Source organism: Borostomias antarcticus, assembly GCF_949987555.1.
Source record: "Borostomias antarcticus genome assembly, chromosome: 9".
Classification (NCBI taxonomy): Eukaryota; Metazoa; Chordata; class Actinopteri; order Stomiiformes; family Stomiidae; genus Borostomias; species Borostomias antarcticus.
Genome location: NC_140242.1, coordinates 6,097,577 through 6,121,179, shown reverse-complemented (window position 1 = coordinate 6,121,179; position 23,603 = coordinate 6,097,577). Strand labels below are relative to the sequence as shown.

The 23,603-nt window shown below is 50.5% G+C and overlaps 2 protein-coding genes across 6 annotated transcripts in view; both read left to right on the top strand.

The window, feature by feature from the left end:
* The first annotated feature begins 684 nt into the window (after positions 1 to 684).
* LOC311313216 (la-related protein 4B-like) lies at positions 685 to 14,258 on the top strand. Of its 3 annotated transcripts, none has more exons than XM_084443310.1 (17): positions 685 to 766; positions 1,912 to 2,045; positions 7,322 to 7,448; positions 7,609 to 7,737; positions 7,856 to 7,904; positions 8,001 to 8,137; positions 8,288 to 8,391; positions 8,520 to 8,630; positions 8,774 to 8,827; positions 11,005 to 11,208; positions 11,295 to 11,371; positions 11,617 to 11,820; positions 12,023 to 12,068; positions 12,176 to 12,307; positions 12,439 to 12,551; positions 12,651 to 12,726; positions 12,914 to 14,258. In XM_084443310.1, exons 2-17 carry the CDS (start codon positions 1,959 to 1,961, stop codon positions 13,055 to 13,057), a joined length of 1,794 nt encoding a protein of 597 aa, XP_084299436.1. In that variant the 5' UTR covers positions 685 to 766; positions 1,912 to 1,958; the 3' UTR covers positions 13,058 to 14,258. The 3 variants fall into 3 exon arrangements, with proteins under 3 accessions (XP_084299436.1, XP_084299435.1, XP_084299437.1); XM_084443309.1 differs by having other exon boundaries at positions 11,614 to 11,820; XM_084443311.1 differs by lacking the exon at positions 685 to 766 and having other exon boundaries at positions 2,021 to 2,045; positions 7,322 to 7,360; positions 11,614 to 11,820.
* A 1,499-nt stretch (positions 14,259 to 15,757) lies between these two features.
* The window catches only part of LOC311313536 (disco-interacting protein 2 homolog C-like), a gene marked incomplete at both ends in the record, with an annotated part of 38,051 nt that continues 30,205 nt past the window's right edge, over positions 15,758 to 23,603 (top strand). For all 3 annotated transcript variants that reach the window (XM_084443679.1, XM_084443680.1, XM_084443678.1), the window contains one exon: positions 15,758 to 15,836. In XM_084443679.1, the coding sequence (XP_084299805.1) occupies positions 15,758 to 15,836 (79 nt within the window). The remainder of the gene's footprint in view (positions 15,837 to 23,603) is intronic.

Genomic DNA, 23,603 nt, shown 5'->3' with positions numbered 1-23,603 from the left:
CAACAGCACCTTATTGAGAGAGTACAGTATGTTTTGCGCTCCTGTGGTGGACTGTGTTTTGAGAATATTGAAGACTAGGGGGAGAGACCGGTTCCTCTCCTGGTGAGGTTCAACTCCGTACTCTGAGGTGGTGTTGCTGACAGTGTCCATCAGTGCTTGAGTTTGAGTAGCCTAGCCTACTGTCGCCAGAATCCCTGGTAAAATTTTGAGGGCCCTCTCAAAATTTCCCTGGTGGTGGTTGTCAAAATTGCCCCAAGTGGTTGTTGTGGTTGTATCTGTAGTGCTCTGAAAAATGACCCCTGAGTCACACCCGAGTGTAGGCCTACTCAAAAAGAAATGGAAATTGGAAGATTAATAAATGAAACAAAAATCTAACTTGCCCACTGTCTGTGTAGTTGAAGTGAATTGACAAAAAGTACAAAAAGTTCCTATTTGTACATTATCTCATTTTAAATTGAATCCATTATTAAAAAAAAGAAGAGTTCATTATTATGTTTAATTCATCACACGATAGATAGATAGAACCTTTTTGAACATTCGTTTGTTTTATAGATTTTGAAGATAAACAAAACATTTCTTTGAGGATCAGGCCTGATTGTTCGATTAAAAACATTTAACTTTATTAAAGTTCAGTTGCACCGGTGCCCATGGTTACTCAATAGTTTTGTTTACATACAAATGTATGTGCCGTGGAGTCCCTCCCTGCTGTGTGTAAAGCAAGACACACGTCGTAGCTAGTCAGCGAACAACGGAGGAAAGTTGCCAGGTGAGTTTCTTTGCAGTTATCTAGCAAGCTAAAGTGCAGGTAAAGTCGGTTAGTTGGCATACATGTAGCTAACGTTAGCTGCCATTAAACAAACGAATCGGCAGGTGATGCTTTCTACAACTCACAGCTAGACTACGCCAGCTAGCCTGCTAACGTTCCCGAGCTTGACTAGTGGGCTTACGTTACATCCCTATTGCTAGGTTAGCTTGCTAGCTATCATTAGCTTGTCTGGTTTGCTAACGTTAGCTATCAGAGCAAGTTACTTCAGCATCTTAAACTACTTGCTTCTTGCTAAATATACCACGATTATTCACCCCGATCCCCAAACATTCACTGAATAAACTCATCCGTGCTGTTGCAATCTTTGCAGACTTGCCCTCTTGTTCTGAAATCTGTGTCCTCATCTGACTCTAACATGACACCGAGGTATACCCGTAGCGATTTATCTGTTTCATATACACCAGGCGTTGTAGCTATGTACTTACATTATGTCACTGTCAATGGCATGCTGTGAGTAAATAGCTACCGATGGTGTATCAATCCCCAAACATTCAATGAATAAACTCAGTCGTGTGCTGTTGTTGCAATCTTTGCAGACTGCACTCTTATTCTGAAATCTGTGTCCTCATCTGACTAACATGGCATAGGGTACACTGTAGTATACCCATAGGAATTCATCTCAGTTTCATATAAGGTGTACACCATTGATAGCTATTTACTTACAGTAGCCTATGTCATTTAGCTGCTGCCATTCAACAGGCTGACCCATTGCATTCCATGTGACTGCTGACAGTTGACATCTTACTGTTCAGCCTGGTTGGTGTTATAGCTTTATTCTTATAATTAAGAAAAGAGTAGTCGAGAATGCCATTCATCTTTGAAAGTCCAAGCTGGTTACATTTATTCCAGATAAGTTGCGAGTTTGCAAAGTCGAGCTCACAGAGAAAAGGAACATCCACCAAGAGCAAAGATTATCAGGAAAACAGAGCATAATAAACATGGTGGGTGTGACCACACCTGACCTACCAATGTCTTGAACAGAGAATACACTCATTTGAATTCATCTATTACATTGGTTGATGGCCTGATGTGGTCTACCTGATTAGGATGTTCTGATGTTCTGATCACCCCCCCACTATTACCAGCTTCCCTGGTGAGCAGTCCCTAAGAGGAGCCCAGACGCCTACATCACATGACGTCAGACCAGGAACTAGTAGTTCCAACTGAGCCACAGGTGCAGCTAACGCCGGGGGTCCTGGAGACAGGGCACCACCACCTGGTACAGTACACGTATAGCGTCCTGCCTTTACTGTGAAGTTGTCCATAGGCATGTTTAAACATGCTCACCCATTGTCATAACTATTAGCATTGGGAAGATTAATGCTAACTGTCTCTAGTCTATCCCTGAAAGCATCTACAAGTGATTTCATACGTAGGCAACTTACTGGTATCAGTCAGATAGCCCACATGGAGCCCACATCATAGTAGATGTTGTCATCAGAAGGAATGTAGGCTATTTGGTAACCTGAGCTGCAGCTATCCAGATTATAAAATGGGTTCACTGCACACACGCACGCACACACATGCACACGCACACACGCACGCACACGCACACACACACACACACACACACGCACACACAGCTTTACCACACACAACACCGTCTGTGTGTTGCTCAGTGGGTATTTAGCCATAGAGTCACAATGAAGGCATGTCTGCTATTGTGGCCTTGGAGTTCAGGGTGAGGGGGAGAGAGAGATAGAGGAGGGGGATGGAAGGGGGAGAAATTAAGGAGAACAGAACACAAGTGTAAGAGAGGAATGTGTCAAGTTGAAGAAAAAGTGGAAAAGGAAGATAAAAGAAGATTAGTAGAGAAAGGAATGAAAGTGAAAGTGAGGGTGAGTGAAAATAAGAGGAAAGGGTGGTCCTACATGTGAGCGCACACAGCACACCCCGAGTGGTCTGGAGCTTTCTCTTGAGTGGCAGGACCATGTGAGCTCCTTTCACATCATGTGCTATTTTGGGCAAGGGAGGGGGAGACCGAGGGAGAGAGGAGAGGAGAGGGGAGTGAGGGGGGAGACGCCAGGGGTCTGTTCTCTTTCCCGTGTGAGGCCAGCAAGTGAGCGGAGCGGGCTGTGTTTGTCGCGTGGCGCTTGGCTGTAGCAGGGGTTTTATTTGCTTTTAGTGCCTTTTCAGGCTGAAGATGGGGTGCTGCTTTAGTAAAGAGCTGAACCCAGGCCTGCTGAGCGAGAGGACCAGCCTGTTACAGGCTTCCATTCCCGACGGCTCGGCTGTGAAGGACCAGAACAGGCAGCATGCTTCCGCTGTGGCTCAACACGTGTGTGTGATGGCTGAACAGACGCGTCTGCCGGACAGAGCGGCTCAACGGAAGCCTCCAGAAGAGGGGGGCGCACGCCTGGCTTTGATGGTCCCAGACGACATGCGGACAGGTCCTGCGCTGACGAGTAGCTGCAATGGCAGCGTGCGGAGCGGAGGGGGCTTCAAGCCGGAGCTCGTCCACGAAGAGAAGGCTATTATTATCGCCTCCATGGGCCCCGGCACGGACACACGTGCGCAAATGGACACACGTTTGGACAGGGTGGCGGCCGACATGACACAGGCGCAGACAGCCAAGGCCATGGCGAGCGTACCCTATATGGACTACGGGCCACGGGAGAGCCCGGCAAAGCAGAGGATAGCGGAGAACGCCACGCTGAGAGCCACCTGGTTCAGCCAGCCGGCTGCGGAGCGCAGCCTGGGGGAGGCAGAGGGCTGTGGGGCACCACCGGCCAAGACACCCCCTACTAGCCGCCTAGGTGACATCAGGGCCTTTGGGGGGGTGCTGGTGGCACCAGCCCTTCCATCGAACGCGTGCGAGAGAGTGCAGTGTGGTTCTCGCAGGGCAGAGATTGAGATGCAGGAAGAGGAAGATTGTGTCATCAGGGCAACGCTAGGAAAGGGTTTCCGAGCCAGGGATCAGAGCTTCTACAGAATCTGCTCCATAGATTCCGGTGACCTTGACTCTGACCAATCACACACAGCTGAAGCCAAAGCAGCTGACCTATCCCACACAGATGAACCCATGGCCTCCGATCAATCATGCAAAAAGAAATCGACAGTGTCCGACCAAATAAATTTAGAAATATCTGCAAGTCAACCACGCACAGCAGAATCCACAACCTCCATTGAATCGCACACAATCTCACAAGAATCTACCAATGTGTCGTCCAGGGAGCCCCTTCCTGACCTGCTCCCCCCAACCTGCAGCCGGAGGAGCTGTGAGGACCCTCAGGCATCATCTCAGGCGCCCATCTCCATTACCCCCGGAGACAATACCCAGATGTCCCCGGGAGACTCCGATGACATGGACGAGTCCACACCGGATATCTTCGATGCGTCACATCAGGATGAACATGTGTATTTAGAGAGAAAGAGTGTTTGTGTGGACGACAAAAACGCACGCGTGATTGAGGTGAGCGTGCGTGTGACGGAGGCGGAGGAGGAGAATGTCGTTGTGGAGGAGAGCATCTTCAGCCTCTCGGAAAAGGTGGTGGACAGTGGATGGGAGGGTGAGGACTCCAACCGGGATGAGAACGTTCCTGCTGGAGCTCCTGATGACACCGCCACGGACCGCAGTCCCACTCAGTCTCTCCCCACAGAAGAGCAACACTCCCCAAGCCCTCTCCCCACCTGCACTGAAGAGAACATCTCCTATCCCAGTCCCAGCCCTAACCGTATCCCGAACAGCCCTAGCCTCAACCCCGGTCGCTGGACAGTGGATGAGGTCTCGGGCAGAGAGGGGTGTGAGGGGTTGGTGGGGTCTGGACTCTGGACGTGGCCCTCCCTTAGACACACTCAGGAAGTCCCTGTGAGTGAGAGCCTTAAGGGACTGAGAGGAGAGTCAGAAGAGGAGGAGCTTATTCTCAGCAGCACCAACGAGACCTCTACCTCACTCACAGAGGTATCTCCCTGCATCTCTTTTGAATCTTCACTGCCCACAGACTTCACTTACTGCTCGTTCAAAACAGACATGACACCGGTTGATGTGGAACAGCTGCGACCTGATCGATGCAACACAAGAACATTGGCCCGGTGGGACGTGGAACCTGATGGTGAAACCGAACCTGATGAAGATTACAGTCCTCTCAAAACCAGGTCTGACCGCCAACAGACAAATCGGCGTGACCTCAAACAAGATTGTGTTGTGAAGCCCGCTGAAGATGGGAGGACCTCCGTCGGCGAGTTTGTCCAGGAGGGGGAGTGTACGGGTCAAGAGGAGGCTTTGCATGAGGCGGCGGGATCAGAGGAAGAGCCAGAAGCTCATCTGGAGCTTGAGCACGGAGGTGTCGCCGACGCTGGTCCACGTGAGAGAGGTCCTCTCGCCTCCCAGCCCGTCAGTGAGCAAGGTGCCAGTGAAGAGCCAGACAAGAGCAGCCATCTGACTTTTGGGAGCTTTGAGGAGAACATCTCCTATCCCAGTCCCAACCCTAACCGTATTCTGAACATCCCTAGCCTCAGCCCCAGTCGCCGGACAGTGGATGAGGTCTTGGGCGGCAGTGAAGAGCCAGACCAGAGTAGCCATCTGACTTTGAGGGGCGTTGAGGACACCGACAGCGTCCATCTTCTCCAGAATAGTGAAGAGGAGGAAAATGGAAAATGTTCTCCAGACTCCAGAGAAACACAAGTCCACGAAGGAACGTGTTCTGATGTCGATGCTAAGATTGTCGTCACATGCGGCAAGAGCTCACTCTCACTCCCTGAGGAGTATGCAGCAGAGGATTACACCGGAAGTGAAGAAACAGCCATTGTTAGAAGTGCTGGATCAATCCCTGAAGACACGGAGTGTGGCGATGGAGCTCATGTTGACACGAGTGTAACTGACGCTCCAGGAAGCCCCGAGGAGGATCCTGCTACTTTGAACGACCATGGCGATCTCAGATCTGCCGAAAGTAGGAGTGGACTGGAGGAAGAGGACTCTAACAGGGATCAGATCGTTCCTGCTGGAGCTCCTGACGATACCGCCACACGCCACAGTCCCACTCAGTCTCTCCCCGCAGAAAAGCAACACACCCCAAGCCCTCCTCCCACCTACACTGAAGAGAACATCTCCTATCCCAGCCCCAACCCTAACCGTATCCCGAACAGCCCCAGCCTCAACTCCAGTCACTGGACAGTGGATGAGGTCTTGGGCGGCAGTGAAGAGCCAGACCAGAGTAGCCATCTGACTTTGAGGGCCGTTGAGGACACCGACAGCGTCCATATTCTCCAGAATAGTGAAGAGGAAAATGGAAAATGTTCTCCAGACTCCAGAGAAACACGAGTCCACGAAGGAACGCGTTCTGATGTCGATGCTAAGATTGTCGTCACATGCGGCAAGAGCTCACTCTCACTCCCTGAGGAGTATGCAGCAGAGGATTACACCGGAAGTGAAGAAACAGCCATTGTTAGAAGTGCTGGATCAATCCCTGAAGACACGGAGTGTGGCGATGGAGCTCATGTTGACACGAGTGTATCTGACACTCCAGGAAGCCCCGAGGAGGATCCTGCTACTTTGAGCGACCATGGCGATCTCAGATCTGCCGAGGCAAACCACAGTGATGAGGATGTGGATTACCATGGGGGCCGTGTGGTGGGGTCCTATTCGACGGCAGAGGTGGAGCCAGATCAGATTGATGTTTACGCCTCCACGCCATCCTACCAGATTCACTTCCTGCATCAAAGGCCGTTTGAGGCGGCCACAGAAACTGGAGCTGCCGAGGAGGTCGGGGGTCAAGAGGGGGAGGGGGGAATGAGAGAGATGGTGTCAGAGCTATTGGGGGAGGAAGGACCCCCGTCTCTCTCTGGTCTCTACCCCAACCCCTGGACTGGGCTGGGGCTGGGAGAGGGTTGGGCCCTGTGTCCGTCAGAGGCCATGCCCAGCCTGGGTGAGGGTTCGGCGGAAGAGCAGCTCCCTGCCTGTGCTCCAGAGCTCCAGGCCACCATGGCTCTGTTGGGGGCCAACCCCTACAACACCTTGCTGCCTCAGGGACCCTGTCTGTGGGACTGGCCCCCAGAGTACACTCTGCCTGTGAGTGTGTGTGTGTGTGCGTGTGCGTGTGTGTGTGTGTGTGCGTGTGCGTGTGTGTGTTTGTGTGTGTGTGTGTGTGTGTGCACGTGTGCGTGTGCGTATGCTTGTGTGTGTGTGAGACTGGCATTAGTTAAGCGGTGGTTTGTCTGAGACTAGAGACTCAAATTTTTGTGTGGTGTTAGAGTTGGACAGCTGTGTGAGGATCACTAAAACCCACCATGAAGCAGCTGTTCCAGACCAAGTGCCTTGAGTTGGGGATTAGGGTGTGTTTAAAATGCCGTTGGGAGTAGAAAGCAACCGAGCACCTGTCTAGAATAAGCCCACTTCAACAACTGAAACAGAATACAGTATTCAGTACATTTAAATATTAGTACATCATAAAATATGATTGAATGGCTGCGGTCTGAAATCTTCCGCTAACGCTTGAGGACATGTAGAAGTTATGTGTGTGTGTGTTTGTGCTTTTGTTTGCGCTTGTTTCATTGCAGGATTCCACCACGGTCTCTGAGCTCAACCCCAACGCACAGGTATGGGCCAATCACACTCTTAGCCTGGACGACTCTGAGGCTCTACAATCATGGCTGGATGTGCCCAGTGACCTGGCCAATCAGGAGGGTACGTTTTGAATGGGGGTCTATCGTCGTTACGTTCTTGTGACAGACAACAGGTCTGGACTATCGGCGAGTTGGTCCTCCTAGCTTGGGGTGAGGCTTGTTTCTGGATATTCTGACCTTCTGCTTTGCATTGTGGGTAAGCGCTGCTTTGTCATTCTCAGCATATGAACCTGAGTGCGACCTGGAGAATGTGGGTGTGGCTCAGCCAAATCCCAGCATTCTGGAATGCCCCGCAGTCTCCATGGAAACCCTTTCAACCAACGGTCCGGCTCCGGACCCCCCTCTCTCAGGTACTGCGGGCTACTCGGATCAGAGGGGGGGTTATTTTGGGCTGACCGCAGTCGTGATGCTGTGTTGCTGTGCGGTGTGGGTCTAGAAACACGTGGCGCTTTTCTCCTCTCGTTTCAGCGGAACTCAAAGAGCAACTCAGGACCACGCTGGCGTCCTGTCTGTCCAGGTACTTATAACAGGCTATAAGACCGCTCCCCCTGACCCGTGCTGCATTGGTTGTAGATGACCAGGCTCTGTTTCTGATTGGCCGCTGTGTCCGTAGGGAGAACTTGGCTAGTGACCTCTACCTCATCTCCCAGATGGACAGCGACCAGTACATTCCCATAGCAACCTTGGCCAACCTCGACCGCGTCAAGAAGCTCAGCGCCGACGTGGACCTGATCTCTGACATCCTCAAATGTGAGTGATATGGTGTGTGTGTGTGTGTGTGTGTGTCTGTGTGTTGCGAGTGTGTTATTAAAGTTCTGTATGGGTTTGTCATAAGGCTTTCAGAGGGACTGTGTTGAAGGCGGGGCTTTGATTTTGTCCTGTCTCCCAATTGGCTGGCAGCCCTACCGCTTGTGAAGGTGGCCGAGTGCGGCCAGAAGGTACGGCCCAATCAGAGTCGCTGTATCGTCATCATCCGAGAGGTTTCCCAAGACACGCCCAAGGAGGCAAGAACTCGCTGTGGAATCTTCCCGTTTTGACAGTGCTTTGCCCAGTTTTAATGTGTCGTAAACTAACTGTGTGTTTGTGTGTGTGCGCGCTTGTGTGTGTGTGCGTGTGTGTGTGCACATCCTAGGAGGTGCAGGCTCTGTTCCAGGGAGAGAACGTGCCAGGGTTCCTGAGCTGTGAGGTCGCCAACAACGACAACTGGTTCATCACCTTCGCAAGCGAGACCGAAGCCCAGCAGGTAATGCAGACCGAGAGACGGGTCAAGAGCTGAGCGGACCCTACAGCTCGTTATTACAGTGTGTGTGTGTGTGTGTGTGTGTGTGTGTGTGTGTGTGTGTGTGTGTGTGTGTGTGTGCGCGTGTGCGTGTGCGTGCGTGCTAGGCCTACCAATACCTGAGAGAGGAGGTGAAGGAGTTCCAGGGGAAACCCATCAGGGTGAGTACACTTTCATCTCTCATCAAACAACCTTTGGGAAGACCCATGACATGAAAGACATGCTGAAAAATCTATTAAATTATCAAAGGACCAACTGTGTTCTTTACACGCCGTATGAACCGCCTTCCTAAGCTGTGATCAGTAGACTTGCTGCACATTGGAGTTTCTCAACCAGGGGTCCGTTAACCCCATGAGGTCCCTGGCATAATTCAGGGGGTCCTTGGGAAAGTGTTCATATTTTTAAATGGTATTTTTGTTAAATGTATCAAAAATATGTTTCAATAATATGATGGGCTTAAGTATGAGCTCATCATATTTAACAATAATTAATAGCGTTTTAAAATGAACCAATAGGCTAGGCTTATTCACACACATTCACAACTCTCACATTAGCGGAGCTAACTCACTCACCCTTGAAACATAATCTTTCACAAACAGATAGCAAATCAAATGTCAAAGAAGCCATAAAATGTGTACAATTTTTACTTTTTGTGGTGTGAAAAAAAAGTGTGGGGAAAAAAGCTTGAAACTGGCCTATGTTAAGATCATTAATGTTAACTATGAATACAATAGAAATTAGTTACAGTATGGCTTCTTACAGTAGGCCAACTAAACAGACCCGTCGCTAGGGCTCAGTCTTAAGGGGGCATATAAACTTCATGAGGGGGCACAATTATTATTAACTATTGTTGATAATACGATATACTATTGCATTTGTGCAGCACTGACACATACTAATTATACTGAGCTCTCTCGTTCTCCCTCTGACTGATAGCATGTTGAACTTGTGTTTATGCAACATATTAAGCTGATGCCCGGAGAAAACGTTTCTAAGTGTTGAAAAGGAGTTTCATATGTTGCGGAAGATGTCCTCTTGTTAGGGCAGGGCGAGGCTAGTTAGGGCGAGGCTAGTTAGGGCGAGGCTAGTTAGGGCGAGGGTAGTTAGGGCGAGGGTAGTTAGGGTGAGGCTAGTTAGGGTGAGGCTAGTTAGGCTGAGGCTAGTTAGGGCGAGGGTAGTTAGGGCGAGGGTAGTTAGGGTGAGGCTAGTTAGGGCGAGGGTAGTTAGGGTGAGGCTAGTTAGGGCGAGGCTAGTTAGGGTGAGGCTAGTTAAGGCGAGGCTAGTTAGGGCGAGGCTAGTTAAGGCGAGGCTAGTTAAGGCGAGGCTAGTTAGGGCGAGGCTAGTTAGGGCGAGGGTAGTTAGGGCGAGGCTAGTTAAGGCGAGGCTAGTTAGGGCGAGGCTAGTTAGGGCGAGGCTAGTTAGGGTGAGGCTAGTTAAGGCGAGGCTAGTTAGGGCGAGGCTAGTTAGGGCGAGGCTAGTTAGGGCGAGGCTAGTTAAGGCGAGGCTAATTAGGGCGAGGCTAGTTAGGGCGAGGCTAGTTAGGGCGAGGCTAGTTAAGGCGAGGCTAGTTAAGGCGAGGCTAATTAGGGCGAGGCTAGTTAGGGCGAGGGTAGTTAGGGCGAGGCTAGTTAGGGCGAGGCTAGTTAGGGCGAGGCTAGTTAAGGCGAGGCTAGTTAAGGCGAGGCTAGTTAAGGCGAGGCTAATTAGGGCGAGGCTAGTTAAGGCGAGGCTAGTTAGGGCGAGGCTAGTTAGGGCGAGGCTAGTAAGGGCGAGGCTAGTTAGGGCGAGGCTCGGCCTGTAAGCTGTGCTGATGGTCAGCAGGCCTGGAGGGCACCGCTCAGCTCCACTCCCAGCTGAACTCACACCCGCGGTGACCGCTACATGGGCGTAGCGTCCTTCTTCAGTACGGCGGCCATCAAACTAAAAGCACACCATTCTTTCATAACGTCTTCATTTATAAGGAATATAAAATTTTTATTTTTAATTCAACAGAAAAATAGTATGATTTATTAATAATAAAAAAAATGCATGTCAGTAATTAATGAAACTATGGGCACCAGTGGAGGGGCACGAGCACTTTTGGGGTGGGCCAGGCCCCCTAAGGCCCGCCCATAGCGACGGCCATGCTACTAAATAATCTATTGTTGTTTGGAGGTGGTGTGGAGTACCCTGATATCATTAATAATCTATTGTTGTGTGGAGGTGGTGTGGAGAACCCTGATATCAGTAATAATCTTATTGTTGTGTGGAGGTGGTGTGGAGAACCCTGATATCAGACAGAACGTCAGCTTGTTACAGGCTGAGAACCCCTGCTGTACATCTGCCTGTGTCTCTACAGGCCAGGATCAAGGCCAAGGCTATGGCAATCCCTTCCTACGCGCCCAAAAATGGCTACAGACCACGCCCTCAGGATCCCCTGGCCAATCAGCAGGCCTACAGCCCCTACTACACCCTGCCCACCTTCCAGCAGCCCCTGCCGCAGATTTACGAGCTGACCAATCAGGCGTGGGCTGCCATGAACGCATACCCGGACCCTGCACTGGTAAGGAATGGCCAGGGAGTCTCAAGGATTTCAAGGGGACACTAATGGTCAAATATACCCGTTGCAATTCTGTTACTTTTCTGCAGATGGCGCAATTCTCAGGGCTCCTCAATGGCTTTTCGGAATCCCCCAACTTCAAGCAGTCCAACTCACACAGACATGGGTACTACAATCCCCCAATCTCTCTCTCTCTCTCTCCCTCCCTCTCTCTCTCTCTCTCTCTCCCTCCCTCTCTCTCCCTCCCTCTCTCTCCCTCTCTCTCTCTCTCTCTCTCCCTCCCTCTCTCTCTTTCTCTCTCTCTCTCTCCCTCCCTCTCTCTCTCTCTCTCTGTCTCTCTCTCTCTCTGTCTTGTTAGTATATCGGTAGGTAGATGGGTATATGACCAGTCTTTCCCCCCTCGTCTAGTAGAGGGTCGCGCCGCAGATCTGGATACCGATGGGCGGGCCCTCTGGACGCCCCGCCCAGCCCCTCAGAGTGCGGACCAATGGGACGCTCCGCTGCCCCTCCCAGACAGGGCCAGTCACGGTTGCCAGGCAACCCCCGGAGGGAGGGCAGGGGTGGCAGGGGGGAGCCTGACAGAGCCGACTTGTCCCCCAGCGCTGACAGAGGGAGGTAATGACCTCCGACCTTTTAACCCTCCACTTTCTCGCACTGTTCAGTCCTGTGTGTGTGTGCGTGTGTGTGTGTACGCGTGCGTGCGTGTGTGTATGTGTGTGTGTGTGTGTGTGTGTGAGAGAGAGAGAGAGAGAGAGAGAGAGAGAATCGGTCAACTCTGGCCTCAGAGTAGCTAATAAAGCAGCTCTCTTTTCTGAAGGAGGGGGGCCTTTGGCGGCAGGAGGAGACGGGACGACAGGACCACTGTAAGTGTTGATGTAAGTGGGTTTGGTGATAGTACTTTGTGTACAAATAGTAGAATTGAAGATCTAACGTTGTTGTGTGTATCTACTCTATGTGTGTGTGTGTTTAGAGAGCACCAGTGCAGTCACCCCCCCGCCCGCCCACCCCTGGTCTTGAGCTGGGGCTCGCCAGCTTCCCTCCGCTCTCACCAGCAACAGCAGCTTCCACAAAAACACCCTCCACTACAGACAGCTACAGCAAGGCAATAACACTCACACACACACACACACACACTCAACACACACAGACGGACCCACCGTATAAACACACTAACTGGAGCCACACTTAGTACCCAGGGGATTCTGTTAAAAGGTTGCGGTTTCCGTGTTCCAGAGTACTGTCAACACCGGCAGCCCCTGCAGACCGGCTCCTAAGACCGGGCAAGACCCACAGCCAATCACAGCCGCGCCTCACGAGGCCCCTCCTCCACCAGACCTCCCCAAAGAGTGAGTATGAGGGCCCCTCTTGGCTGCTGGGGGCCACAGGGTTGATCTGGGTTTAAGTTGGCTGTGCTGTGGTCAACCATGTATGTTATCGTCTGTCAGGAAGCTGAAGGAGACCATGGTGACCATAGCTCCTCTCACCATGAACGAACCATCCCAGGAGAATGAACCAATCACGGTGAGAGACATTCAACCTCCATTAATGGACATGGACTGTATCTCATAATGGGGGATTCTCAATAGTCTAAGGTGGCTTTCTCTCTTCTATCTGCAGTAAAGCCATAGTACACTATTGAGATGCCCCCTGCTTCTATACAAGATAGCATGCTACTGTAGTACTCACCCACTGTGTTCTGATTGGACAGGAAACCAAGAAGCTAAGCTATGCTGAGATCTGCCAGAGGGCACGAGCCAATAAGACGCTCGCATCAACTGACCACACCCCTTCGGGGGCAGAGCCTGTCCCAGGCTATCCGGCGCCTGCATTTGACGCAGCCCAGTTACCATAGTAACCAAAACATGCAAACAGAACAACATGTTGTTGATTTGGGTCAGGAGCGAGTTCATCGTAAGGGCACACATTTTGGGCTAGTTTCAGGTTTAAAGGTCAGATTTAGGGGTTGAAGCTTTGAGGTTGGGATGTCAGTTTTGTTGCAATGGTGTCCAGTCTTGTCCAGCATGGGTCCATGTCTAACTGTTTGGAAAAAAACTTAATGTTGAATGTTAGAATTGACAGCACTGGTTAAATGGCATGAAATCTGGGTCAGAGTTAGAGGGTCACTCATGGTTCAGGATCACAATATCAAGAGCTCTATTAACCTGTATTTGGTACTGTTATTGTGCCTGACCCGGTTCTTTTGAGCATGAGTCTGGTTTCATCTGCTTGGTTTGCAGGGAGGGGGACTTTTAACCACCAAATTTCGAAGAAGCCAAACTGCTTACAGATAGAAGTATTGTGTGTTGGAGAGGAAGTTGGAAAAATCCTGTGAAGTTGAATTTATATTTATGTTATTTTATGTTCAGGTTTACTTTGAATGGTTTATTGAGCCGGGTTCTGGTTTCCGCTGATGGTACCGCTGGTTCTGTGTTGAATGTTCTCTGTACAGAGCGTTCTGTCTTGACTGGACATGTGTCTGTAGTCTGGGGCTCCTCTGGTCTACTGCGGCTTCTCTGCTCTCACTGCTACTTGATTGATTATCCCACTTAGAAAATGAATGTAATTGGTCATGCACTATGAACTTGTGTCAATGTCAACACATACTGTTACATACTCCACAGCTGATGCACTGACACTATTGCCAACCACTTAATTCTTGTCCAGTAGTATACTAGTTCCATCACTGGAGCATAGGAGGGGAAGTCACCTAGCACTCAGGAAGTAGTCTTCCACTGTTCTGGCAGACCTGCATGCTTAGATTTGAACTTCCTAGATCTCTGGTGATGGGTATTGATGGGGATCAGACCGCTGTGTTACAGTAGTTCCTGTGAGCCCAGGAACTCATTGAACTGCTCTGAGACACCCAAGTGCCAAAAAAAGACCAGAATGACTATAATCAGTTTTTCCTTTATGATTTTTAGATTTTAATTTATTATTTTATGTTAGACAGTAGTGCCTCTCGTTTGTTGTTGTGTTTTGGTTTGGAGAGGTGCTACGCTCTGATTGGGTGAGAGAGCAAGGGGGCTCTGCCTGTGTTTGAGAGGGGTGAAAAGTCCCGCTGGTTTAGTTTCTTCCTAGTGCTAAACCATCAGGATTGCAGAGGGGGGGTCACATGGCTGGAGAGGGAAGTGGGGGGGGGGGGGGTGATTGGTCTACAGGGAAGACCATCTCAGGGTGTGACGGTGTATGAAAAAACAACACTTGGATTGACAGGATTTGAGAATGTGAATTTGATTTAGATTCGGGTGGGGGGGGGGGGGGGCGGCGTGGGGTTCGGTTCACTATGGGTTTTCAGGGCCCAGTACAGACAGTGTATAAACAAAGACTTGAACTTGAATTTGATTTAGATTTGGCAAAAGATACATGGTTACTGAATAAGAGATGGGCATAGTTTGTGTTTTTTTTTTCTGTACAGCTGTAAATAATTTTGAAAAATTATTAAAGTGCCTTATAAATTCAAAAATATAGTTTTATTGTTTCTTTTCTTATGTTAGTGTAATGAATATATGTTTTGAGTCACCATAACAGTGAAATTATGACTTTTTTTATTTTATTTATTTATGTCAACTAGTTGTGGTGTCACGTCACTACCAGGAGGGGGCAGGTGAAGCACATACAATCACCATATGGAATTGTTTATGACAGTGGTTAAAGCATGGACGTAAGCTATGTTTTTTACTTAGGTTATAGGTTTCATTGAAATTAAATTATGAATATGTATTGTTACTTGTCACGGGAATGCCCCCAACGAGTTGCTTACCGGGTGCTGAATGGGTGCGAGTTGCTTACCGGGTGCGGGTTACATAGTGCTGAATATTAATTGATAATTTGATTATATTCCATCTCAGCCTTTGGTCAACCATTAGATTGACCCCTGTGTGAGTTCCATTCAGCCGCCCGTCATGCTTTTTTGTTTTTGTTTTGTTATTGTTATTCTTTTTTAAGTCTGAGGGTGTATTGCATTCACTCTTGCCAGGATATTTATAGCTCTACAGAAATTACGGCTGCAAGGCTCACAACACAAATCGAGCGGAGTCAGATTACACTACACTAGTGTGCTTTTGAGTGTGTGTGTGTGTGTGTTTGAGAGAGGGAGAGAGAGAATAGAGCGGGCGGGTGGGTCGGTAGAGGGTGTGGAAGGTGTGGCTGGAGCACCCTGTTCTCTCGTCCCCTCGCGGCGCCCCCATTTGGTCCCGAGCTGTACCGCGCAGCTCCCCGCCACCTCCATGCGTCACGTGACATCAGCAGCAAGAGCTGCAAACAGCGCTGGGGCTGCGCGAGCCTCATCATCATCACCACCACCGCACCGACAGCCTTGAGACCCGGAGCGAGCTACCTTGATTTTAAACGATTCGATTCATCCGGAGCGGAGCGACGCAGGACCATGGCGGGCCCCCGTTAAACAGGCAAACAGATTCATTCTCTTTGTTCGCCTAGACGCTTCGTGCGCGCCGCTCGCCTCCGCCGAGGGGCTGCCGTGAAGCTATCTTGCGCGGAGGAGGAGAGGCAGCAGCAGCATTGAACCGGGAGGTGTTTTCTATCGTAGAACGGAATGGCGGACCGCGAGGCGTCGCCTATACCGTTGGAGGTGCGAGCCCGGCTGGCAGAGTTGGAGCTCGAGCTGTCAGAGGGTAAGAATAAATCGCGCGCCCCCTTTATTCCGTTATCTCATCATCCACATCGGGGGTAACGGAATCTACATGGTGATTGCTCATTACCGCGCCTCCCCCTCTCTCTCCCCCGAAACCCCCGCTCCTCCCATCCAGATGTTTGTCCGCCAGGGACCGGCCTGGCCAGCCTACCATAGCCGGGAGAGGATGAAGGGAGAGCGGGAACCCACTGCGGGATCCTCCCTCGTCTCTTTGTCTTCACATCGGTGCCATTCAAACATACGGCCCGGCCCGGTTCTCTGTTTGGGTCTGAAAACCCGTTATTTGACCTTGAGACGTGGAGGCACGAAGCGCGTCTTATCCTTGCGTCCACATCGGCTACCTGTGTGTGTCACGCACTAACGGACGGGTTTAATAATAGCCTAGCATTGCGATGCAACACTGCATGACAGGAGAAAGGATCGTGTTGTCTCTCTGATGTGTCCGTGATCACACGAGCGGGCTCCGGCTCGGTATTTCGGCCTGCTGATCAGCTGGTCTCTCTTTTTCGTTTTCTTATTAACGATTTCGGCTAATAACGTCCAATATCCATTAAATCAGACCAATCCACACTTTGGGATGGAACGACACGATGGTTTGTATTCAATTAGTCACAGATTAGTTGAGTATTTGCCGTGTTATATAATGTTAGCATATTTTTTATAGGCTATTCATTGTGTAGCTTGACATAGCTGTCAGCCTGCTGTAAAGCAGCCCTGACTGTGCATGTGTTGCTCACGGGTCTCTCATAGGTACAGATAATGGCCCATAGGCCTACATTGTCTTTGCCTGTTATGGTATGCTGTTTTCAGTTTGTTCCCACCGCATTGCGCGATATAATCCCGGTGCCCAATAAAGGCTGATTGGACCTTCAGACCCAGCCGGTTCCTGTCTGTGATCAGAACAGCAGAACCAGGGTTGGACAGATATTGATGATCAAGGCCTAGAGAGAAGGATTCATGTGGAGAAAATGCACAGCTTGGCATGTCTCGACATGAGAGCGGATGCGGTCGTGTGTGTGTGTGTGTGTGTGTGTGTGGGACAGACAGAGTTCCCAGTGTGGTCCGAGCGAGTGACAGTGCTGGCCGGTGTGCCAGAGACGTGATGGGGATGTGATCTGGGTGAGTGATTGATTGAGCTTGGCTGAGGCTGATTACTGGGAGTGTGTGTGTGTGTGTGTGTGTGTGTGTGTGTGTGTGTGTGTGTGTGTGTGTGTGTGTGTCAGTCCCCTGGCCCTGCTCCGGACACATGTCCCTCCACGGTCCATGACGTACGGCATATGAGTGTGACAGCCTGAGGTCCCTAAGCATGACGCATGCTATGCTGTGTGTGTGTGTGTGTGTGTGGGTGTGCACGTGTGTGTATATCGTGAGAGAGAGAGTTTGAGTCATTGTGTGTGTGTGTGTGTGAGAGAGAGAGAGAGGTGTGTGTGTGTGTGTGTGTGTGAGAGAGAGAGGTGTGTGTTTGTATGAGAGAGAGTTTGAGTCATTGTGTGTGTGTGTGTGTGTGTGTGAGAGAGAGAGAGAGAGAGAGAGAGAGAGAGGTGTGTGTGTGTGTGAGAGAGAGAGAGAGAGAGGTGTGTGTGTTTGTGTTAGAGAGAGTTTGAGTCATTGTGTGTGTGTGTGAAAGAGAGAGAGGTGTGTGTGTGTGTGTGTGTGTGTGTGTGTGTGTGAGGGAGAGAGACTTGCTGCTGGAGGTGGATTTGGTTACATGGCCATCTTGTGCGTGGAACTGATATGTTTATGATCACAGGAGACACTGTTATGGGTCCAGTAGGGAGACGCTCAGTCCACTGGCAGAAAGAGGGAAAGAGACGGAGAGATTGAGTGTCCAGATTGCAGACCGATCCACCATGCCTTGTTTTTGAATGTCTTCATTCCTGTATTGGTTCTCACTGAATTGCTATTCAGGCCAATAATAATAATAATAATAATTAATAATTACAGGACCTCAAGGGTCATCTATTTGCCACATGGCAGTGATACTGTATACACATACACACTTGAAGGAGCAGTGACACACTACACACAACACACACACACACACATGCATCTGCGGTCGCCAGTGGAATTTCTTCTCTGTATTTCTCCTGTCCAAGCCGTCCTCCTCCAGGGGCAGCCAGGAGCAGTGGGCAGCCATCGTTCATGTCCTCCTCCAGGGGCAGCCAGGAGCAGTGGGCAGCCATCGTTCATGTCCTCCTCCAGGGGCAGCCAGGAGCAGTGGGCAGCCATCGTTCATGTCCTCCTCCAGGGGCAGCCAGGAGCAGTGGGCAGCCATCGTTCATGGCGCCCGGGGACCAGGTCCAGGAGCTCAGTCCAGGGGCCGGTTGCACAAAACACCTTAAGTTAATATTTCCCTTAAGTTCTGACTTAAGGTTTCCTTAAAATAAAATCTGTTTCACAAACACCCTTAAGTATTCCCCTTATGGTTTCCTTAAGATGTCCCTCAAGTATTTAAGGTTTTCTACTTATCTCGGTCTAATACTTAAGGAGTCCCTTAAAGTCCGTTAAGGTGTTGCACAAAAGACCTTAGCAAGCAAAATAAGGGAAACAACGTGAGGGACCTCTACCCCAACCTTAGCTAAGTCACATGGCTGCGTTTATGAATATATACGATGGAAATCCCGTCCCAAGAAGAGTGTTCCGTGACGGGGAGAACCCACTAGACACTGTTTCATTACAGATTTGATCGACAGTCCATTTTTTACTTGTCCGACCGCCTGGGCTTGGACCACCCAACCTTCCGAAGCTGTGCACTTCCAGCCCCGTTGCAATTGTATGATTGCGCTCCGATTTTATTTACCTCCAGAGTGGTCCGTTTGACAAGACTGCGGGCATTAATTTGCACCGCAATCTCCTCCCACATTTTGTTTTTTATGTTGTGTTATCTTGGGGTCGAACAGAGCTTTAATTATGTTGTCTCTTTTTGTACTCCTCAAGGAGCACAACTTTCTCTTCCTCAGACCAGTCCGGTTTTCTCTTTTTCTCCTCAGCCATTTTTCCTCACGGCGTCGCAGGACGTTCCAGTGTAGTGTTGTGACAGATAGCCGCTCACATGCAAGCAAACCAAAGGTCACCATGGAAACTACAATTTTACTGCTTTGAAATCTCTTTCCTTGTATGAAAACCCTTAACGTTTCTCCTTAGCTAAGGAAACCTTGTAAGGGATTCTATGCAACACCCTTAAGTAATTCCCTTAACTAAGGGGAAATTAACCCTTAAGGGGAAAACTTACGATGTTTGGTGAACCGGGCCCAGGTCCTGGTCAGGGACCGGACTGAAGAGCATCTGTTCCTCTGCATGTTTTTCATATTGGGGTTCTATGTGGAGGGAACCTGAGTGAGCATGGGGAGAACATACAAACTCCACAGAGAAATGCCCGGACAAACTCCACAGAGAAAGGCCCGGGAGTGTGTGTGTGTGTGTGTGTGTGAGTATGCGTGCGCGTGTGTGTGCGTGTGTGTGTGTGTGTGCGTGCTTGCGTGTGTGTGTGTGTTACCCAGAGAGACGCGGGCGGGCACGGCCCTCCGGTCGATCCAGAAGGAGACCCAGGACAGGACCACCATCAGCATGGTGGGGAAGTACGTCTGCAGCAGGAAGAAGAACACGTGCCTGCGGAGGATGAAGTTGATGTAGAGACGGTTGTACCAGCCTGACAGAAGGAGGGATGAGGAAGGAGGAAGGAGGGATGAGGAAGGAGGGAGGAGGGGGGAGGAGAGGAAAGAAGGAGGAGGGAGGAGAGGAAGGAGGGATGAGGAAGGAGGGAGGAGGGATGAGGAAGGAGGGAGGAGAGGGAGGAGGGATGAGGAAGGAGGGAGGAGAGGGATGAGGGAGGAGGGGTGAGGGAGGAGGGATGAGGAAGGAGGGAGGAGAGGAAGGAGGGAGGAGGGAGGAGAGGGATGAGGGATGAGGAAGGAGGGAGGAGAGAAAGGAGGGATGAGGAAGGAGGGAGGAGAGGGATGAGGAAGGAGGGAGGAGGGGTGAGGAAGGAGGGAGGAGGGATGAGGGTTGTTCCAGCTCTCTATCACAGCCGTGTACCCAGTGAAAGACCCTGAGCTCCTGTGATCACCTGTGTTATTGGGTGCGTTAAGTAGCTGAGCGCTCAGTCAGCGATCAGTGATCAGAATTCACTTAACAGGTTGCTCAGTTACGCTCAGACTGATCTGCTCAGAGCACAAGTGAGCAGTTTTGAACTATGATCTGTTTGAGCCAAACACCACTTCATAATCATCACCTGAGCAAAAAAAAACAAGGGGCGCGTTTTGGCTTGGGAATCGTTGGGACGCTTCTCGCTAATCACACATGATTGACAACAGGTGAAAAGTTCTCGTCTCCTAGCAACTCAGTGCTGCTCGGTTAGAGCAGACCGTTAAGTGGTTTTAAAAACCGCTCAGCGCTCAGAGTGAGCATTCTAAGAGTGAGCGCTCAGCTACTTAACGCACCCATTATTGAGCTCCTGTGATCACCTGTGTTATTATTCTGCTCTGCCAGTCATGAGCACGGGAACGTCTGACTGAGACACACTGAGCCACCGCGCCACCAGGATGTGGGCTGGGATTCCTGGACTGGTGTGTGTATGCGTATGTGTGTGTGCTGTGCAAGTGTCTGCATTTGTGTGTGTGTGTGTGTGTGTGAGAGAGAGAGTCATTCAATGTGTGTTTGTTTGATTTTGTGTTTGTGTGTATGATTGCCTGTTTGTGTGTGTGTGTGTGTGTGTGTGTGCGTGTGTGCAGCATACAGTATATGTGTGCTGCTCCAGTGAACCACTGGTTCATTCACTCATATATTCTGCATTGGAAAGAGAGACGGTATTCAGCTAGCGAGCCGGCGCTCTGAGGCTGTGACCGTTCATATAAAAAACACACAGTATTGTAATCCAGCAGATGTCCTGGGCCCGGTTCTCCTTCCTCCAGAGCTGCTGGGCCCGGTTCTCCTCCCTCCAGAGCTGCTGGGCCCGGTTCTCCTTCCTCCAGAGCTGCTGGGCCCGGTTCTCCTCCCTCCAGAGCTGCTGGGCCCGGTTCTCCTCCCTCCAGAGGTGCTGGGCCCAGTTCTCCTCCCTCCAGAGCTGCTGGGTCGGTCAGAACCGAGGCGCCTGGCCAGCTGATTTCCTCACTCAGCTGCCGAAAAGATTCAGGAACCAAACGGCAGATTTAGAGAAGCTGAGAGAGAGAGTGTGTGTGAAGATATACGGCTACCAATAAAAGCTGCTATTTCACCGTCACACACTTTTCCACACACACACACACACACACACGCTTTCAAACACGCTAGCAGGTATCATTAGCCCACTTCTCACATCTGACGCTTGAAATCCAAGATGGCCGCCCAGGCCTTCTCCAGGAGAACGGTTGCTAGGCAACTCCCTCCCTGCTCCGCAGCGCTGCGAGTGGAAGATGGCGTCTCCCTGTGGACCTTGTGTGTGTCTGTGTGTGTCTTGTCTGTGTGTGTGTGCGTGCGTGTCTTGTCTGTGTGTGTGTGTGTGTGTCTGCGTGCGTGCGTGTGTGTGTCTGCGTGCGTGCGTGTGTGTGTGTGCGTGCGTGTCTTGTCTGTGTGTGTGTGTGTGTCTGCATATATGTGTGTGTGTGTGTGTGTGTATTTGAGCAGAACCAGGAATGCTGTCATGCTGTGGCTGATCTGCAGGAAGGCCTCACTGGGATAAAATACACACACATACACACATATACACACACACACACACACACACACACGTACACTCACACACACACATACACACACACACACACACGCACACATACACACACACACACACACACACACATACACATACTCATTGCACACACACTCATACACACGGCGAATATTCTAGCCTAGCACAGATGAGCAGATTGGACCCAGATGTTCTGGCCACTCTCCACGGTCAGATTGTGAAACACATACTCTCTCTTTCTCTCTCTCTCTCTCTCTCTCTCTCTCTCTCTCTCTCTCTCTCTCTCTCTCTCATTCTCTTAAACACACACAGGCTCACCAGAGTAGGGTGGGTTCGGATTGTGAGGTCTTCTATCAAAACACCACAAAGAGCCACACTATTCCCCTCCAAACGCCTCTATCTGAAGCTCTACTCTTCCCCTCCAAACGTCTCTATCTGAATCTCTACTCTTCCAAACGTCTCTATCTGAAGCTCTACTCTTCCCCTCCAAACGTCTCTATCTGAAGCTCTACTCTTCCCCTCCAAACGCCTCTATCTGAATCTCTACTCTTCCAAACGCCTCTATCTGAAGCTCTACTCTCCCCCTATTTCTGGCTTGGTCTTTCTCTTCTCCTCTCTAACTCGCAAGATGATGCCACATCTTACATAGTCTTTTACAGCAGGTGTGGGTGTGTGTGTGTGTGTGTGTGTGAGAGAGAGAGAGAGAGAGAGAGAGAGAGAGAGAGACAGACAGTCAGATCCGAACGGTGACCCACCCTTTTCCTAGAGAACAATGTGTTGAACCATTTCATGTTCGACGCTTAGTTCAAATGTAGATTAGCTCCTCTTCTGTCTCACAGAATGAGAGAAAGCTATGTCGCCACCCCGTGTCCACCCCGTCTGCTGGTCAATACTAGAGAAAGCTGCGTCGCTAGCTGTCCACCCCGTCTGCTGGTCAATACTAGAGAAAGCTGCGTCGCTAACTGTCCACCCCGTCTGCTGGTCAATACTAGAGAAAGCTGCGTCGATAGCTGTCCACCCCGTCTGCTGGTCAATACTAGAGAAAGCTACGTCGCTAGCTGTCCACCCCGTCTGCTGGTCAATACTAGAGAAAGCTACGTCGCTAGCTGTCCACCCCGTCTGCTGGTCAATACTAGAGAAAGCTACGTCGCTAGCTGTCCACCCCGTCTGCTGGTCAATACTAGAGAAAGCTACGTCGCTAGCTGTCCACCCCGTCTGCTGGTCAATACTAGAGAAAGCTACGTCGCTAGCTGTCCACCCCGTCTGCTGGTCAATACTAGAGAAAGCTACGTCGCTAGCTGTCCACCCCGTCTGCTGGTCAATACTAGAGAAAGCTACGTCGCTAGCTGTCCACCCCGTCTGCTGGTCAATACTAGAGAAAGCTACGTCGCTAGCTGTCCACCCCGTCTGCTGGTCAATACTAGAGAAAGCTACGTCGCTAGCTGTCCACCCCGTCTGCTGGTCAATACTAGAGAAAGCTACGTCGCTAGCTGTCCACCCCGCCTGCTGGTCAATACTAGAGAAAGCTACGTCGCTAGCTGTCCACCCCGTCTGCTGGTCAGTACTAGAGAAAGCTACGTCGCTAGCTGTCCACCCCGTCTGCTGGTCAATACTAGAGAAAACTGTGTCGCTAGCCGTAAACCCCGTCTGCTGGTCAATACTAGAGAACTTCCAGGTACACATTTCTAATGCCTGGTGGGTAAGTCACACTGTCTGTTGGGGATCAATAGAGAAGAATTCAATTCCGGAGTGATTGATTTAATTTGGTGCCGACCAGTTGAGTTGTTAGCCTGCATTAGGCCCATCCTGTGTGGTGTTGATTGACAGGTAGCGGTAGACCTGTCAGTGGCCTCAAAGACAGACAGCCCCCCACCCCCTCCCCCAAACACACACACACACACCTGAGAGAGACACCTTAATTAGCTCTCCCCATGGCTAGCCTCTACCCTGACCCCTCTCTCTCTCTCTCTCTCTCTCTCTCTCTCTCTCACACACACACACACGCACACGCACAGTCTGTCTCTCTCTCTCTCTCTCTCTCTCTCACACACACACATACGCACACTGTCTGTCTCTCTCTCC